The 19,981-nt window shown below is 41.1% G+C and overlaps 1 protein-coding gene across 1 annotated transcript in view; it reads right to left on the minus strand.

The window, feature by feature from the left end:
- The window catches only part of IQGAP2 (IQ motif containing GTPase activating protein 2), a 123,122-nt gene that overhangs the window by 49,769 nt on the left and 53,372 nt on the right, over positions 1-19,981 (minus strand). The window contains exons 3-6 of the mRNA XM_084225876.1: positions 7,950-8,106; positions 6,641-6,718; positions 4,828-4,904; positions 277-344 (exon numbers count right to left, since the gene is read on the minus strand). Of these exons, the coding sequence (XP_084082002.1) occupies positions 277-344; positions 4,828-4,904; positions 6,641-6,718; positions 7,950-8,106 (380 nt within the window). The remainder of the gene's footprint in view (positions 1-276; positions 345-4,827; positions 4,905-6,640; positions 6,719-7,949; positions 8,107-19,981) is intronic.

Raw genomic sequence — 19,981 nt, forward strand, 5'->3', positions numbered from 1 at the left:
GAATATGCCTATTTCACTATGAATAACCATACCTACAATAATGTTTCTGAAATGCTTCTGAGCAGTTTTCCTCCCGGTTTTGAAGGACTCTAAGATATGACAAGTATTCAAGGAAAACTCCCTCCCTCCTGTGCAGCCTCCCACCTGTTTAATTTGTAACAGAGTTTGTAACAATGTTGTCAGAGGAGAGAGGCCATAATAGAAAATATGTACAATGTTAGCAGATTTTCAGTGTGAAAAACCATCTAACCTATGATTAGATAAGCGTCTTTTTACCTGTGAAGTCTACTTTTCCCAGAAGGTCCTGGATCTGTGGAGCTAGTCCTAGTTTGAAGAGATACAAACTGCAAAGAAGAAAATTAGGCTTTAAAGTCCTGCATGTGGGTGAGAAGCTTGCTTTCTGCACAAAAGCACTTTTATGAAGCTTGTCCTTTAACCCTTGACTGTATTTTTAAGTCTTACAGAAAGAGAAATCTTTTATTTCCAAGAAGCATCTCTAAGAGAGAGGTACTGTCACTGTATCTCAGGTCACAGGGGATGTATAAACAAGAAAAAAACCTCAGTGAATTATAGCTAAAGAAATGCAAAAGCTAATACTGGGGGGAAATCAAGATCTGAAAGCATTTTAGCACAGCTTATATCTTTGTATCTATGTTCTAGATTAACTTGCATTAATTACACCCCTGTAATTGCTAACAGAAGAACACATAAATCACTGACACCCTTCTTACTAAGGGTAGAGGAACAAGTCCACCCAACACCATCTCAAAATATTAGCTATTTTACTCTTGGAAAATGAAGAATGTTGATTTAATGTTCTATCCAAGAACTAATACTTTCATTTCAATATAGCATGAAAAATACCTTCACTCGTTCCTAGAGCTCTGGGGTGCTATTGGAACTAAACCAGCAGAATACACATATATTTTCTCAGTAGCTTCCAAACACAAGGCATGTATTTATCTACCTAGGACTGACGCTTCTACAATTTATCAGTCAAATTCAATAAACAAGCGAGTTAAGCAAGAAAGAATAAAAAAGGGTAGGTTTTTTTAACCATACTTAAATAACACATTCTTCCAAAAGGATTGGTTTTCACCTCATTTCAAACTTACTTCACCCCAACATCATTCGTTGCAAATTTGCTTTGTGTTTTAGGGGTTTTGTTTCTAGAGAGGCATATTTCCCTTCTGTGTTATGTTGTAGAGGGGATTTTTTCTACTAGCAAATAATGGGATGACATTTCAAAGCATGTATTTTGTAGCTCTAGTATGTATTTAGAAGCACAGGGAACCCACATTTATCCTCCATGCTGCCACAGCTACTCCTGTGTCCTGCCCCCATCTGGATGAACACAACAAAGGATCTCAGGTTGGTCAACCTGCCTTTACAGCCTCTCAAAACCATTGCTGATACTATTCTTATATTTCAAATCTGTCTAAAATATAAATTAGCTTTTTCAGGGGGTAAAAAAGCACACAGGCTTTAGAAGATTATAGTAATGAACTGGGTTCCTCTGTTACCCTGGTCTGCCTTCTGATCTTCCTGAGTGAAGAAAGATTTTGCTCCAAGTTTGAGACAGGGACACAATCCTGTCTGAAATGCTGGGTGTCATACAAACAGTTATGGAAATCAGCAGCTGATGGTGCTGACTCTTTTTTGGGTTACCACAACAAAAAGGTCCAAGAAGAAAGAGTGTTATGAACATTATAGGGTTTTCTTTTTTTTTTTTTTTTGCTGTTCAGCACTTCCAGAAGGATGTTGAACCATGTATGGTATTTCCTATACTCCTTTGTCTGGATAACTTATTAACCACCAGATGGTGCTGAAAACATTCTTCTAGTCTTGCTGAGAACACAAAGACACTTCCCTGAATTAGCATATAATTTCACTTGAAAATAGCTCGCTTAATGCATTTGTTGTGTAACTTGAACGTCAGAAAACACACAAAGTCAAAAGCAGGGGTCCCCGTGGTTAAGATAACTGAATTCATCAGGAGCAAGGGGAAAACAAAGGAGAAAGAGCAGTTCCTAGGTAAAAGTCCTTTCAATAGAAAACATCACTCCCACAGAACTGCATCCCATATCAGGCAAATGTTCCAAGGACTTGTTTTATGATTAGCTTGTGTATAACATGCTGTGAAAAACAGATCTGAAAATAGCATGTTTTTCTCTTTTACAGCATGTTTGTTATTCTACTGCTTCTTAGGAAAACAACGTTTAGAAGCAGTCCAGCTTCTAGAGGGATAGTTTGTGTAGATATAGCAATGGTCTTCTTGCAAAGATAATTTGAAAATGAATTTTTTCAGGGAAAAAATATCTCTAAGCACTGCTATTTATGAAGAAGAATCACTTAGCATCTTAATTTAAATGAAGCTGTTCTTAACCTCATTTAGTGCAAGAACAAACACAAGTCTGCTTTCACAAAAAAAAAAGGTGCAAGTAATGGAATCTATGTCTTTGTATTTTTCAGGTCAGAACCAAAAGTCCTAGTTCTAGTTCTACCACAATTTTCTTCCTGACTTTAGCCCAGTCAATACTTCAAGTATTGATGTTTCAGTGAGAGAAAAGCAAGAGGTAATTACATTCAACAGGAATATAATAACAAACTGTTTGCTAAGTAGCTCCTTCCTGACCAGAGCAATGTTGTATTTGACAGCTCAGGTCATCCCACATGCCTAAAGGGCAATGGCCTTAATTTCAGACTTGAATCAGGGCATACCCTAAAACCATATTTAAACCATCATGCTTAGAGTACCCATGTATCTTTAGGCCCTCTAGCAGCAAAAGATCAGCAAAACAATAAACAGCCAATGACTTTTCCTGAAAAATATTATTATTTCAGATGTCAAATATATGTTTCGGATACACTCAGCCTTCCTCTGCAGTCAATCCACCTGGGAGCACTGCTGGCCAAGCAAAGCACCCTGTGCTTAATTCTATTCTTTCCCAAACAGCTTCCAATGTAGCTTGCGTGACATCCAACACTGAGACTGAGGTTTGATTTGAAAGACTAAAGTGAAGGACTTCTGGCATGCATTTTAGGAAAAGGTATGGAAATAAAGCTCAATCATTGTTTCTTCTATTCTTACATCCTGCACAGGATGCAGGCACAGAGGCCTACAATCTCATGGGAAACTCATCATAAATAAAAGCATTCCAGGCCTATTCCCCTTCAGTATGGCATGACACATCTGATAAAAAGTCCATTTCTAAAATAATAGCTAAATTCTAAAATAGCTAAACTAAAATAAAACCCCAAAAACATAATAAGTACACAGGTACAGGGTTGGAGCTTTGTGTTGCTATGCATGAAGAAAACGTAATTTAAACAGGACAAGCTTGTAAGTGAAAGCTGAGACAACGCAGACTAATTCTGGTACTTCATAAATCCTGGGGCATGCCAATATATGGAGAAAGGAAAATTTTTACCATAGGTCAATCCACTGTAAACCTCAGTTCAGGATAAGAGGTATTGCCATTGTAATGATAAGGCAGATACTAAGAAGGTATTTGATGGAGCTGCTGTTTATGTAGCATTCAAATCCAGAGCCAATAATGTCCTATACACATGAGAGAGCAAATATTAAAATTAAATGTGTTCTTGCACCTCCTGCAAAATGTCTGAGCTGGTTCATAACACAGCTGGGGGGTGGGGGGCACACAGCCCACTGAGTCAGCCTGACCTGGTTTAGGTTGTAGCCGCCCATATTCCCTTTAGGAAATCACTTCAAGCTTGCACAAGACACTTGCTGTCAGAACAGACTGCACTACCAAGTCACAGGCAAGAACCACCTTCAATCCCCAGTTCATAGTACACCAAGTACAACAATTTCAAGGGGCAACTCTTGTCAAAGATGGCAAAAATACACTGGGCTGTCAAGTGTGAACACCTGGCATGTTCAGCAAATACAGTGAATTTCAGTGGTAAGTCCTGTTCACTGGGAGTGAGTGCACACCCCAGAATGCAAGAGTGGGCACATAATTCCAAGGATTAACCCTAAAAAAGTTTCATTAAAGCATGTATTGAATAGTTTCTGTCTTACAGCCCTGGAGCAGCTGATGTGCCTTTGAACACCACTAGAAACAGAGAAGAAAGTTTGGAGTGCAAGATAATTCTGTTCTGTGAAAGATTAGTGCCAAAAAGATTTAAAGGGAAAGGTCTCTATGTGCAAGAAATTAACTAGAAAAGCCGCAGGAGGGTGGAGCTGTCTGCCAACAACACTGCCCCTCACACCAGGGACAGCACAGGGCAGATGTTTTTGTGCTAAACATAAAGAAAATCCTTAAGGCAGAACAAAAAAAAAATTAATCACTACTTTCAATGGTGTAGTCAAAGCTTCTCTGACTTTACATTAAAAGTCAAGTTGCTCAGAATGTTGAAATCTGAGAATGTATCATTTTTACATGAGTTACCACAGAATACAATAATTAATTGCTTCAGTTTTGGGACAAAACCACATCAGTTCATCATTATTTTCACTCTGAGCAGCATGTCTGCTGCATGGTTTTACTAATGTTTTGCTAAGTTTCTGTTAATTCGTTTGATTTCTGTTGGAAGAATGTATATTGAAATTGCATATTAATTTTGCAAGGGGGTGTACCATTGAGAGAGGGATGGATGTGTGTGGTAAATTCAGTAGTCTTTGATTTCTATTTTGAAAGCTATTTGTCCAGACCTGACAAAGTTCAACTTTCGTATCCAACTTAAAACTAATGAATTTGAAATTTCGGACAGATTTTGATATACTGGTTGTCCTGAAACCATTTCAAGACTTACACTCCAAACTTTGTCAGTTACTATAACTTGTACACCTGTCACAGTTACCTTAGAGCGTGAATACAGTATATCATCCTAGGGATGTTTTTCCGATCATAGACATCCGTAGTCTCTGGATAAAAGATCTAAAAAGCAAAGAGCTCAAAGTCAAAAGAGAAGACTTATTACTGAGCAGAAACATTTACTCTGCAGAACTGTACCTTAAATTTACAGAATTTCAGCTGTTACTTTTATACAGCTGTGAGTCACATCTCTTCTGATGTTATTTTAACTTAATCAGTAGTTTTCATAAAGAAGAGCTAAATAAAGCATAAAAGCTACTTTATAAGAGGGGTAAAAAGGAAGATGAGCAGGCAGCATTTCAACAAGATTTTTAGAAAATGTCCTTTGGCATAAGCTCAGCCAGTAGTGCTTGTCCTCTACAGACATGCAAAATCTGGAACGCAGTTACAATTTGCAAAGCCTCATTACAAACCAAACCTATCAAGTACGGTTTAAAAATGCATAATTCTAATTGCCATCACCCTTAACTTCGTGAATACATCATTTGCAAAGGAGGATATTTAGAGAGAGGAATATTAAGCAATTTAGCCAAGAAGTCACATCATAAGTTCCAGTTCTGGTTCTACCACTAATTTGTTCCTGGCCTTGGTCCCAGTCACTAAACACTGTTTCTCCACAGAAATAAAATAAAAAGACTTAGTTAACCGTGAGAGTTGGCAGCATGCTTCCAGCCCCGGCTGGTCACTCGGGGCTGCACTGTCCCATGGTTAATAGGACCAGACTGAGTAAGTCAGGAGCACAGTGCCCTCTTCATAATTTGCTCAAAACAGCTTTGTGAGGGAGAATTTGGAAAGCTTTTGGCCATCCTTTGCGACAGAAACACAATCTTTCAGAGGAGAAATGGCAGGGTGGAAATCAGCCAGCTGAACCGAGGGCTGAAGGGCTCAACTGGAAAGAGAACGCCTGACCTGGAAAGGGCAGGACAGGACCCCTTCCCGTCTCTCTGGCATTTTTGATGGCAGTCATGAGTACTCTCTTTTGGTGATGGGCACCTGCAGAGAGTTTGCCTGCAGTAGCTGACCCTTGGTCCATTCAGCCCTTCGCAGAGCTCCCTGAGCATCCCCACGGTGCCTGACCCCAGTGCCTCCGGCAGCACCAGGCTGTGGGCACCCTGGGGTGGGGAAATGCTCACCTTGGCCTGTGTGTGGCTGCCAGAACATACAAACAAGCAGCACAGGTGCTCACACACAGCCCTTTCTTAAAGGATTTTCATCCAAAATAGACTCACTGGTGCCCAGAAACAGCAGCACAGGGGGGAGGTGACAAGTGAAGGCCCGCAAGGAGGAAGGTAAATATAAGAGGAGACCCAAGAAAGCAGCTGGTGGAAGAAGAGCAGCAGCACAGTCACGCAGATGCACTGAAGGGTGCAAGAACAGTCTGGAAACAGGGCAGAAGCAGAGAAACTGGCACGTACAGTAAGAGGAGGAGGCAGCAAGAGGCACGATGCGAAGAGGAAACCTAAAGGAAGCAAATATTTAAGTTTTCTGTTTTAAACCATATTCCTTCTAGGCCCCCCCAGAGACTGCATTAGCAGTAAGACATCAAGTGTTTGAGCTAGCTCAAACATTGCTAGTGTCCCTGCCTCAGCCCACACACACTGCCAGCAGCAACTCAGGACTGACACTCCCACTGCTTTCCACATTACCTCCTCCTCAGATTTGTTTTTTGAATTACCCCTTCCCTCTAGACTTACTATAAGGAACTGTTTGTGCTCGAGCAAGTGAAAGGGGATCTCAGTGACCAATGATTTGAGCCAATGGTTTTGTTTAAATTTCTTTGCTGAAATTTAAAGGCTTACCTTAGGCAGACCAATGGACTCCATTGCTCTTAACCACTGCACAGTGTTGTCAGTGTGTCGAAAATGAAGGCCAGATCTCTATTAGAAACATAGAAGATTATGAAAGTCACATTAAGAAAACTCTCCACTTATTGATCCTCCTGTTGTTTCCCAGTTTTGTATCCTGAAGTCAAGTTCACAGAATTTTCCCTTATTTGAACCCAGAGACCAAAGTGTAACAGCTTCAATTTTGCTAATGAAGCATCCTAACACATAAACAGCTCCACACTGAGTTCAGCTCATTCTTTCATGTTACATAAGCCAGATTTGTACCCATCAGGGTGGACTGTGATTGACGAATCAGTACACTGAGTGCCCAGCTCAGTACGGAGCACTCCTGTAGATTATCCTCCTCCTGCATGGGAGCTCTCCACTCTCACCCATGAAGCAGAAATTTCTACAGTCCTTCAGTATTCTCTGGGAGTAGAGGTTGGATGTCAAAGACAAGGAACCAAAACACAGAGGTAGTAACACTGCTCGGCACTACCACGAAGAACAGATAAGGAAGTCTTGGAACTCTTCAGTTCTACCTGAACACCTGACCTGACCCTCCCTACAGCCTATGCAAGCTGCATAAGAATAGAGTGGCAAAGTACTTTTTATTTTTAATGTTTCAATGTTAACTTTTAGGGTAAAGGGAAAAAGGAATCTCTCAAGCTTTTGAGATTTTCAAGGGTTACATTTAAATGTAACTGGAATTCTTAACCAGAAATTTTTTTCTGCCCCCTCTACATGTTGAGATAATACATTCTATAGCGGGACTACTGTGCATGAGTGTACTTATCTTTGTATTATCAAGGTTCTTGGAGCTAGCAAAAGCCTGCACAGGGAACAAGGTAAGCTCAGTTACTGGTAGCTTGTTTTTGGCTTCTTGTTGTTAAAGTTGATAAAACAAACTGAGATCAAATGAAGTGAATTTCAACATACAAAATGAAGAAAGTTTGAAATAGTTGTCAAATTGCTTTTGACTTCTATTCCTAATGAGAAATAACTTTCTCAGTTGAAAAGCTCATGATTTCCATGGAGCCAGAAGTGTAATTTGTGCACAGCTTTAAAAACTTGAAACAACACCGAAACATTTTTTCTAGGGGTAGAATATTTCTAACTTATCATACAGGCTTCCTGCAGCTGTGCATCTTCTATCTAGTCCCTACAGCCTTAAAAGAAAGATACAGAAAGCTAACCAGCCATGCTTGGGAATCTTTAAGAGCTGGAAAACAAACATTGCTGGGTTTTGTCATCCTGGTGAGAGAACTGAGAAAGTTATTACCTTGTAGCGTGCCTGCTCCACATCATAGATCTTTTTGTCTGACACCACATTAGGAGCAAAGAATTTTGCAAGCTTGGCAAGGTAAACACCATTTCTTAAGCCTTCTTCCAGTTCCGTAGTTGGGGGCAGCTCTTCGTCCAAGCAGACCTCCATCCATCTACAGAGACATTTGAGAAACATTGTTATTTGGGTTTTAATATGAGTTACATCTTTTGCCTACAGCTATCATACTTTAAATGTCACCACCACGACGTTATTATAACAGAAAAGGACAAGGGCTAAGGAGAAAATTCTCACATTCATTCACATGGCATATCAAAATGATTGGAGGGTCACATCTGTGATTGTAAGCCATCAATAAGCAAGCTGCATGCTTTGAAGTATTCACACCCCAGGGAGTCTAACTCAAATATTTTGAACAGTACTAGGCTTTTGAATTAACAGTCATTAATGCTGAAAATTAGAAGAAAACACAGAGTGCATTATTGATATTTGCATTTAAAAAAACCTCTGTGATTTCTATGCCAGTGCTGAACCTCATGAACATCAAGGACAGCAGAGTTCTGGGCAAGGCAGGCTCCTGTAGCCAATGTGCTGTGCAACACAACCTCAAGCAATGCCCAGCTCAGTACAGAGCACTCCTGTAGATTATCCTCCTCCTGCCTGGGAGCTCTCCACTCTCACCCATGAAACGCAGTTCTGGTGCCGGAGGGATGAGTGAGGGTTTTGTGGAAAAGCCCAAGGTAATTTACACATTTGAGGTCTGCCTGGTAGTAAGCAGGTTGAAACATGGCTTCTTGTTAGTGGCAGTGAAACATGGCTTCTTGTTAGTAAGCCCTCTGAGGTCGGAGGATTAACTAAACTCTGAGTTTAACTAAACTAGTTATGCGTTTGAGACTTAAGATGTGATGAACATGGTGCTAGACAGAAAACAGTATTAATTGAATACATAACCAGTTCAGAAGGCAAATAACAGACATGAAATCATATTATCCAGTATGTTTATATTGAGTGGCCAAGAGAAATTTCTTCCAAGGATTTCCAAGAAAGATTAGCCTCTTAATCGCTGAACCAGAAGTTCCTTACATTGGTGGTCTAAGTGCTTTGGCCCTATGATATTATTCTTATTTCCAGCAGCTAAATCACATTACAAGAGCTTTAAATCTGCTTAGTTCTTCACAGTGTTGTTTTTCATTTGCTTAGTCAAACTGTCATGCTTTTAGGACATTAATATCAATACAAATAAGAAAGCTGAAGGGCAAGAATAAAGTTGAAGACATTAGTTCACTTTGCTTACTGTCACTAAGGCAGCATCACTGTAAGCAAGACAGCATTACAAATCTAACATCACCTCCACAGAGGTGACTTCAGAAACCAGAAGTCTTGGAGCCAGGTTGGAAATGAGCCAGTTTTCACTCCACCATGTAGAAGGAGAAAACTCACTACATAACTTTGTTTCACATTAAAACTCTAGACTAATGTTCTACTCCATTCCACTTTTGGATGTGTTACAGGACATACAAAAGTTGTTTCACTGAAGCACAGACTACCCAAATAGCTCTTTAGAAAAACAACACTCATAAATCCAACACTATATTGCAAGAACTGCACTAAGCAAGTGTCATTAGGAGAATTGTATTCTGCAGTAAAAAAACTGCTTTAGTGAGGAGAATTATATTCCTGATGAGTTTCCCAGCTTTATCCTGAACTACATGTTTGCGTGTTATGGATCCATGCCAAGGGTCCCAAAATGGCCTTTTAGAAACTAAATAGATTTATACACTAAGGCATCACACTTGGCATCCCCAAAAAAGACAAGGAAGAATATACAGAGGTGTACTTCTAGGCAAACATGATTTTTACCTGAGCCAGTTAACTTTTCCTATAAAATTTATTTCCTAGAATGTGACTTCTAGAAAAAGAATTGCAGAGATAAGCATCAGGAGCTTGCTGAACCACAGCAGGTATTCACTATGCGCTGCAGCTGACTCTGCTGTTCAATGGACCATCTCCAGATATATGAACTGTGTGCTCAGAGCAGCATTTTGTACCTTACACTGGATTCTTTGCACTTCTAATTATCAGTTTTCTTGTGAAAGGGTTTCTCTAACATCTTAAGTCCAGGGCGCCAACAAAGTACTGCATTGGAACTGTTTTTGAAGAAGATACACACAAGTGTCCACATAGAATTTCTTTTCTTCCTTACAGTACAAAAATTTACTACTTTTTATATAAAACTGAGTCATTCCCTGAGCTCTAAATGAGAAGCTAATCCAAAGTGAAAACTACTCCTTGGCTTGTCAAACCTCTTGTAATTCAACAACAGTAAAATTGTTGTGGGTTTTTTTCCAGCACTGTTATAAGCCTTTAAAATTAATCTGGAACCCTCCTGTTCTAGTTAGGGAGGCTACTGTGTCTAACAGGTAAACACAGTAGCCTGAGAACAGGAAACAGTATGAAGATGCAAAGAAAGCAGAAAGAAGAAAAAAGGTAATGTAAAATACAACTATCAAACCAATAAATCCAGATAAATATACAAGGGAATAAATATCTTTTGAGAAGGAGAATGTTAGTAACTCAGTGGAAAAAAGAGGGGGAAAACTAGAGAGAGCTAAGTGGAGCAGGCTTGAAAGATGCAAACTTTCTTTTCCATTTATAGCCAAAAATCTGTAAGTTATATCTACTCTAGAAAAAATTAGGGGTCTGCAATAGGGCAACTAACAGCATTTGGTAATCTGTGTCCAAGACTGAGAACACAGCTATAGCTGTATTACATGTAAAATGTGTTTTACCGATGTCTGGAAGTTGCAGAACTCGGCTACAACAAGATCTGCTGTGAAAGGATTTACTGCGTTTTGCACATGTCTAATCAGAGGAAGGAAAAACCTCAGGATTTTAATTAAATCCTGCCAGCATACAAACAACTTTGTAATTTAGTTATGCAAGCAGCTGGAAGGTGCTATAAGTATTCTGCAGAGCCTTCTCTTCTCCAGGCTGAACAGCCCCAGCTCTCTCAGCCTGTCCGTACAGAAGAGGTGCTCCAGCCCCCTGACCAATTTTGCGACCTTCCCCTGGGACCTGCTGGATTAGGTGACATCTTTCCTGTGCTGGGACCCCAGAGCTGATGCAGCACTGCAGTGGGGTCTCAGCAGGGCAGAGGGGCAGAATCCCCTCCCTGCCCTGCTGCCCACCCTGCTCTGGGTGCAGCCCAGGACACGTGTGGCTCTCTGGGCTGTGAGTGCCCATGGCTGGGTCCTGGTGAGCTTCCTGTCAACCAGCACATCTATGCTACTTTTCTCCCCAATGCTTCTTGCAATTAGAGAAGTTTTGTTCCCTTTACACTGATTCAGTTAAAAGGCAACTGTGGTTTTAAACATAAAGAACCATTACTTCCAACCTCATGAGGCTCTGCTTTTTAAGACATAGCTTGGTGAGTTTATGAAGGTTATGACAAGGTACAGTGAGCAGGAGCAGACTGGACTGAGAAAACCAGAAATGCTTCTCCTGTCATTTTGTTAAGTGAAATCGAGAATATCCACATGACAGAAAGGATTTATAGATACCTTTGGAGTAATTTATTTTGCTTCAAGGCTAAAGAAGCAGCATTGCTTTTGGCTCACCTACTGTTTTCCTGAGCACACAGAACTGCAGCATCAGCATCACCTTTAAATCTCTTGCAGAAACTGTTGCCCAAAAAAAGTAATTAATATTGTTGATACACATGATGAGGGGTCTCTAACTCAATCTTAGACGGTATGTTTTCCTTCAGTGTGAAGCTAGCGGAGTAAGGCTGTTATAGCTATCAAATGTGCACAGGCATTTCTACCATCCCTTTTAAAGAGTTTAATCCCAAAATGTACTTTTAAGAACTTTGACTTAATGACTGAGGTAGGCCATGAAAAATTTACACAATGGTGAACACGATAAAAATATTTCTCCAAAACTTCATTTCCACTACATAGTACTAGAGAGTCAGCCAGGGATGAGTACTCAGTATTTGCTTTGTTCAGTTTTGTTTTAACTCTTGACAATTCATGGCAGAGCTGTCAGCAGTGAATTTCTGGCAGGTTAACAACGATGACTTCTATGCCGGACTCAAGAGCAACAAACAGCATGCCACTGACCAGGAGATCCAGTTTCCACGTTTGACTATGTAAGAGAAGAGATTGCCCAGAGAGGTTGTTGAGTCTCCCTCACTGGAAATACTCAAGAACTGGCTGGACTCGATACTGCGCAACTTGCTCTGGGACGACCCGGCATGAGCAGGGCAGTCGGACCAGATGACTGACTGTGGTCCCTCCCAACTTCAGCATTCTGTCATTGTGTGAAAGCAGCAGCAGTAAAATTATCTCAGACTGCATTTTAAAACAAAACCCCCTGCTGAATCTCATTCATGGCAAGGTCAAGGGAACTGGAAGGAGCAGCGCTGCACTATGAACTTTACCAGTTATGAAGCAGTCATTGACAGGCTGTGTGGTCAGCAAAGCAGACACACAGCCAAGAGACTGGAAATGCTGGAGTCAACGTTCAGCAGAGAAGAGAGGATACACTGCACAACCCACCCAAAGCCCATCGCATTCAGCTCACAATCACGCAGTAAAATTTACACTTTTGCTGCCCTGCCCTTTCAGGTTTATGCAGCAAGATGGATCCAAGGGCACCAGGTTAGTACCCTGTGGGAAGCAGACCTTCAAAGAAGAAAAGATGGAACTCCAGAGCCAAAGCTCAGAGTTTTGCTGCATGCTGCTGTGGAAAAGGTATAGTGAAGACAAGATAAATGTAAGTTATGACTCATTTATTACCTCCCTTGCTCACAACCGCAGCCTTTCAACCTAGTTCAGCACAAGTGAAACAGACTGCTGACCTAGAGAGTACAATGTGCCCAACTTGTTCCAAAGAAAAATATCTTTTTGCTATAAAATAATAGTAGCCACAATCAGACCCAAAGCAAAATGTTAGACTCTAGCTTTAAATGTCTGTGAAGTGGTGGAAGTAGATTAAGTCAAAACTTTTGCTTGGAGATATGCAAAAATATACAACTATCTGAAGCACATGAACTCATAACTTAAAATTTCACACTATTATGTCTCTAGTTTCTGAAGATACAGATTTGTTAAGAAATCTCAGCTCCTAAATTTCCATTTGCTTAAAAAAATATAATTTTCTTTTAGATGCCAACATTCCCTTCAATATTATTTGTTTTATAAAGGATGGTGACAGCAGCCAAAGCAACCCAGGTGTGTTCCTTGGCTGAGTAGGGGGGTGGTGGTACTGTTGATTTGTTTAAAAGGAAAACCTGTATGTTAACTTTGGAATTTGTTCTCATTATACTGCAAGCTTTAGTATGATACATCTCCTAAACCAAAAAACTTCGGAAAAGGTTATTTCACGAACAGCCACAGGCTACTTCCAGGGGAAAAGAAGGCAAAGCTTCCAGCCATTACAGGAAAATAGATACATAAAATTTGAATACCATCACAGCAAAAACCATTAGTTGTATTTAAAAAGTGCACAACCTTGGAGGCTAGACTTTCAGGCTGTGGAGAGTAGAGTGGGTAGCAAAAAAAATTACTTTCTTCACACCTGTTTTTCCCCCCCATCATGTTCTGGTACATTCAGCCCCAAAACTTTCTTACAGATGAGAGCCTTAGCTCAAGTCAGAGCTACAGTTCTCTGATGCCAACTTAGTCCTGGAGCCAGACACCCTGGAAACATCAGCTTCTAAATTTGAGGCTCTAGATTCATACTCCAGAGACAGTCTCTACTCCATCTAAAGTTCTACCCATCCTAAGAACTAACCTTGTCTGAAAGAAATCAAACTGTGATTGTGGGTCACCACAGCAGTAGGGTGAAGGAAGGTGTGATACAGGTCACCCCTGTCACAAGATCTCTCATGTTACATACAAGAAGTAAGGTGAAAGCAGCAACATGGAGGACACCATGAATCATTTGGCTATGCAAGGTCTCAGAACTTCAGCACATAAAGAAAACGTCAAATCCTTTACTAAGAGGTTTTGGATAAAATTGCAGTTGCCAATTTTTTTACACTTCCATGAGAGGGTTCAAATTCAAAGCTGCATATCTTTGAATCTCCAGCTAGTGTTAGATTTAACAGCATCTCAACTTTCTACAGTCATGATTTCACCAGGGAGGATACTGACTTCCAGCAAGAGCTACACTGAAAACTACGAAACATTCATGTGTGGATTCTTAGTGTATAAATGTTAAAACAATACAGATCTCACTGCACATTTTTGCATTTAGTTGAGCTGTGCATGAGCCTGAAGTTTGTTGCGACATTCATTTCCCTGATCAAAGCCCTTCTGATGCATTTCATATTCAATTAAGCAGAAGCTAGGAGCAGTGACGCCTTGCCTGACCTGCACAGCACACTAAACCAGCAATAAATCATATCAGCAACATTTTTCTACGCCAGATTTCTGCTGCCATGACAACACTGCCATATTTACAAAATAATCTTAAAGGTGTTATAAAATTCTGGTGCACAAGATGGCAGCACAGATACTATGTGCTGATTTAATCTATTTTATTTCAGCCACCCTCTATGTGGGTTAATCAGTGATTAAAGTCCACAAGGCAAGGTGCTGCTCAGGAAGCTGGCTCTGGAGCCATGACCTGGCCCCACTGCCATTGCAGGCTGCATGCACCCAGCAGCAGCCAAGTCCTGTTTACTCAGTCTTTTGGCGGAGAAAAGATGTAAAGACTCTCAACCAACACCACAGCTGACAACAGCAACACACTGCATGTATTTCAGGACAGTCCTCAGCCTTAGCAAACGGCAAGGCTCTGTTTTGCTGCCTTGTCTCTTCGCAGAGACATTAAAATTAAGCACTGGGTATCAACCACAAACTCCAGGACTGCTACTTGAGATAATGGTGCTTGAGTGGGGGGGCCAACAAAGCCCAGGATGATGGCCACAGGGATGCCTCATCTTTTCCCCCTGCTCTTGGGCAGGTTCCAAGGTGCCAGGGTCTGGAGAAGACAGCTGAAGAGGCAGCAGAAAGAGCAGTGCCAGGAAGGGAGCTCACCGTGGTGGTGGAGACTGATCAACCACAGCACGTATGTGTCCTTAAGAAACCTCACCTAGTTCTTCTAAGCAGAAACAACAGCACTCAACAAGTTACCTGAGCAAATGAGGTGGAATTATTAAGCCTGTGTTCAAAGGTCTCAGGAGAGGAAAAGTATCTGCTGATTGTATGGTCTGAAGTAGCCTTTTTTTATGCAAAGAACTGGATTTTCATTTGAATGAAAAGGGGAAAAAGGATGGAACAGAATAGTGCTAAAAATCTTGCAAAACCTGTGCAACTAAGTTAACACAACTCAGACTGACATGCATCACCCAGCTGCAGTGTCTAGACCAGTTTTAATAGCCTTCTCTTCCAACAGGCAGCAGAGACACAACAGCAGAAACACAAGTATTTCCTGTGTAAGTCTGGCCGTGGTGGCTCAGTGGCCCCTGGAAAGCATAATTTCAGACAGATGACAGACTCAAATCACAAATGCAATTTTAGGTAGTGCAGACACAAGCTCTGTAACAAGTCCCACATACAAATATAAAGGGTCTCCCTACAAATAAAACAGCACTTTTCTCCGAAAAGAAGATGAATTTATTGAAACTTAGTTTTCCACAAATCTGTAGAGACACTGATTTGATAAACAGAAGCAGACTCAGCAATAAAAGCACTCATACAGTATAGCATTTGTGCATGTGGAAATGTTGCAAAAACATTATTCCCCCCAAACACACCATGTTTGCTTTAGGAAAGCACTGCAGACTGTAGTTTAGACTTTCACATTATACTGTCTTGCTACATGCTACAGCAGTTTGCTTTGCTCTGTTGTGTCTTCCATAGCTACAGTATGGTAATACACTTTAGGGCACCCTCTTAAAACAGCATAAGGTATTTTAGACTTACCAATTTAAAAAGTTCTGGCCTGGAATAATCTCATAGTCTTCCAAGCAATCCACTTCAGCAGAAGATGCATGCAAGTCTCAGAAATGTGGCAGTAAAATAACCAATGAGTCCTGGAGATAATCTTCACACCTTCTTCACACAATAGTCCCACTAATCTTAAATCACAATCTTTACTCAAAGCCCACACACGGTACCGTGGCAGTAATTCCTATCCAAGTCCACAGAAAATAGAGCTACAGTCTCTATGAAGTGATCTGACAGTCATTTTGGTGAAGCTTCTACTGAAACTAAATCACAGCTGTCCATTAGGAAACATGCTAACATGTCCATTAGGAAACATGTTAACCCTCTCCCAAAATCCACTGTATCATCAGATGTGCTGTCTAAAAACACCATCAAAGTAATACAGTAATTCTTACATCAAGATCTAGTATTATATGTGTTTGCCCCTTACCGCTGCAAAGTGCCTTCCATGCGAGCATTAGTCCTCAGGTGTCCCAAGGGCTGTGCTATTACCTTTCTTTGCAGGTGAGAGGACAGGCAGAGACATCACCACCATGCCTACAATCATCACACCTTTCTAGGGAAGAAAACTGACCCAGGGAATACCTCCCGCCTAGGTTCAACACAGAAGCTTTTATAGTGTGCAAGTGTTAAAGCCAAGGCTATGATTCAAGATCAGCAACAGGAGGCAGTTTTGCCTGCAAACCTCCTTATTGGCAACTAAAGCAGCTGGATCAGCAGAAACTCCCAAAGGAGGTGCACGCCGAAAATTGCATTGAGGCCACACAGATGATCTGTGGCAGAGGAGGATACCAAACTTGAGCCTGGCAGATGCAGAGTGATGTTTTGACTCCTTGAGCAGTTTAAGTCCACTGGATCAGATGTGGACATTTATATTTTCCTGTTAGCAGCAAGTCTGCAGGTACAGGGGCCATAAAATAATCCAAGACGTACATCTACTAGACAGGCAGCTGAAACTTTTAAAGAAAGGTGCAGGACAGCAGCCAAATCAGAATTAAAAGCCACACATGAGAGAACAAGATGTTAAAATAGTGAAAAGACTGAAAGAGCCAGCTTGTGAAAGACTGAACTGTTGTTCAAAGCATTTACTGTTACGTAAACTCTACAAAACTGCAAAAAGGAGTTTCAACTTGGTCCCATGTCAAAAAGAAACACAGTATTGAGGAACAAAGCTAAAACCAAGGCATTTAGGTGAGACACAACATGCACAACGCCTACAGTTACCTGTTCCTGTTTACTTCTTCCCATGATTATGCAAGAAGTGTTCTCCTCCACTTTCCATGGCTGGAGACATAGTAGTCCCCTACCCATTTAACAACAATCTATGAAATTCTGAGAAGCACACGCACCGAAATTAAGTCTGCTATAGAGAGGAAAATGCAGTCAGCAGTATAACAGATTTGATAATCCATAAAGAAAGAAAAACTGAAGAAAGGAATGGTGTGACTTTACACTTGTGAAGAAAAGCAGCCACTCTATAAGAGAAAGCAAAAATATTCACGAGTGCCCTGCAGCCTCACCTTTATCATCAGAACATAAGATAATAACTGCTGAACAAAGCTCTAGATCCTCCAGGACCATATCTTTTTGCCAGTTTCAAAACTGCATAGTGTTTTATTCACACACCTGAGGCAAGCAGTTAGCACTATTTTACACCAAGGTATTCCGGCTTCCTGCTGGGCTGGTCTGCCCCCAGTCAGGCAGCACGGGGCCGGGTGGCTCAGTCCTTTGGGGACAGACTGTCCGAGTACCCAAGCCGCTCTTAGCCGCAGGCAACCTCAGCAAGCCCAAAGGATATCAGCTCTTTAGTGATTTATCAGCTCTTTTATGATTCCAGCTCTTTGCTGGCCAAGGTCGTGAGAGAGGAGAAGACTCGTCCTGGAGTTCCACAGCGATGGATTTACTGGGGGGTCTGTGAAGGGTTCCAGCGACGGCTCCTCTGCCCAGAATGGGCTAAAGCAGCCCATTATATAGGGCAAGGGGGATCAGAAATTGTACAATAGCAGGGCTTAAGGAGAAGTGACCTATGGGGCTACAGAGAGATAAACTGGGGTCCAAAAGGCGGAAGAGAGGAGCTTCTGGCTTTTTCACCGTGAGTTGGCATTTCCTCTCTCCAGGCCTCAGCCCTCCACGGAGCTTCAACAGGGCCTGTGCCTGCTACACTAAGGGCCATAACCAGAATTTCTATATTATATGTAGAAACTGGCTCTTGGTGAAGAACTGGCTGTAATTTTCCCAGTGTAAAGTTGGAGTTTTTCTTGAGAACATATAAGCAAATTCTACATAAAATAGTAACTGGCATCTCAAACTCATCTTTCTAGATAGCATTTAAGATACAGCAATATGACCATTTTTAAAGAAAATGGACTGGAGGAATTAAGTGGTAAAACAAGAGGTTTTAACTGCAGAACTCTAAAATAGTCACTTGGAATGAGGAATATACTAAAGAATTATATTAACATATTAGGGTAGCAATAGGACAGTGTGAAAGCTAAACTGTAGTCCTAAGACTAGGTTAGGCTAGGAAGAAAAAAAGTTGATTTTAATCAGCATGGTAAAAATTAAACAATGCAATTAATCATGTCATGCAACAAATACCCAGTGTCTAGTGACAGAACCTCAGTTTAAGGGTTTTGAGCTCACCATCCCCCACACCCATGTACACAAGACAATGTCCTCTGCAAGAACAAACAGTGATACACCCTTATCAGAGTACTCACCAAGTGATAAGAATCTACCACCTATGCCCCGGTATTCAAGTTACTTGAGACAGTAAGAGAGGTACAAGAAATACTTAATCAGCTAAGAGCCTTCAAGTTACCAGACAAGGCATTACAGACCGGCAAAAGCAGGCTACTGCGACACTATTTGGTTCAAAGACCACAAACAAGTCAATCGTGTATCAAGTCTGTCTTACAGAATCTAGAACCAACTGAGGACACCCTCCCCTGCCACCACCTCGACTTCAAGTACCAGAATATAATATGTTTTCTTCTATCCTGTCAAAAAGCCCAAAAAGAGAATTATTTCAGTGTTTTGAGTGGTAAACCATCTATCAGCATCTACACTGTCGGCTGGCTCGCCTCCCCATGCAGCCTTTGTTGTCTGGCTAGCTGACCCAGGAACACAGGAACCACACGTCCATGGCTGACCCAGGCTCTGTAACACCATTCCCACTGCAGCTGCCACTCAGGCAGGCTATGAGTGCCTCTGGATATTCAGTGTCCCCGTGTCAACCAGCAGCAGAAAAGCAAAGAGGCGGGTGATTCCTCGGCAGCAGCAGCCCAAGGCAAGTGGAGCACGGCAGCCACATAACCCAAGCCAGAATGCCATCGCCATTACTGGTCTCATTGCTTAATCGCAAGATGCCGTGTGCAAGAAAAGTCTTCTTAAACCCTATTTTGGGTGTTTGAGACTACTCATGAGAAACCACAGTGTTTTATGCATGGTGGTAAATGTAAAACAAAGTTCTTCTTTGTTTTCTTGTTCGTGCACAAAGAGGAAATAAAAATGCAAGAATTTTAAAATCCAAAGGAAAAACTGACAAGTTTTAGAGACTATTTCAAACCATTCATGGAGCTTATGCACTATATCTCTGTTCCCAGTGAGGTTTCAGCATGCTCTAACCCTCTAGCAAACTGTTAGCTGCACAAAGGCTTGCTCATTGATTTCTGTAGAAGTAATTTCTGAAAAATAAAAACTGCTGCAGAGCAGCTCAATAGAGACTTTTTCAACCATCACAGTGCCCTGTTTAAAGTTACTCCTGTACTACCTCCAAGAGCTTTCAGGCACAGAAATTAACTTAAAAACACTGTATTAGAATATGGAAGTAGCTACCATCATTTTTATTTTGAGATCAAAGTGAACCACAGGGCTAACACACAGGCATCCTTATCAGCACTCTCTTATTAGGAAACTAATTTTTAGGCTGGTATAGGTCACTGTATTATTGTCACAAAAAGACAACAAGAAAGAAGAAATACCAAAATGGTCTACAGGAGCACTACTTTTCTTCTTAAACAGCACCAATCTCAGGGCTTCTAATTTGCAGTTAGCTAACAATTTAACATG

The sequence above is a fragment of the Fringilla coelebs genome (genome assembly GCF_963513975.1).
Source record: "Fringilla coelebs genome assembly, chromosome: Z".
NCBI lineage: Eukaryota > Metazoa > Chordata > Aves > Passeriformes > Fringillidae > Fringilla > Fringilla coelebs.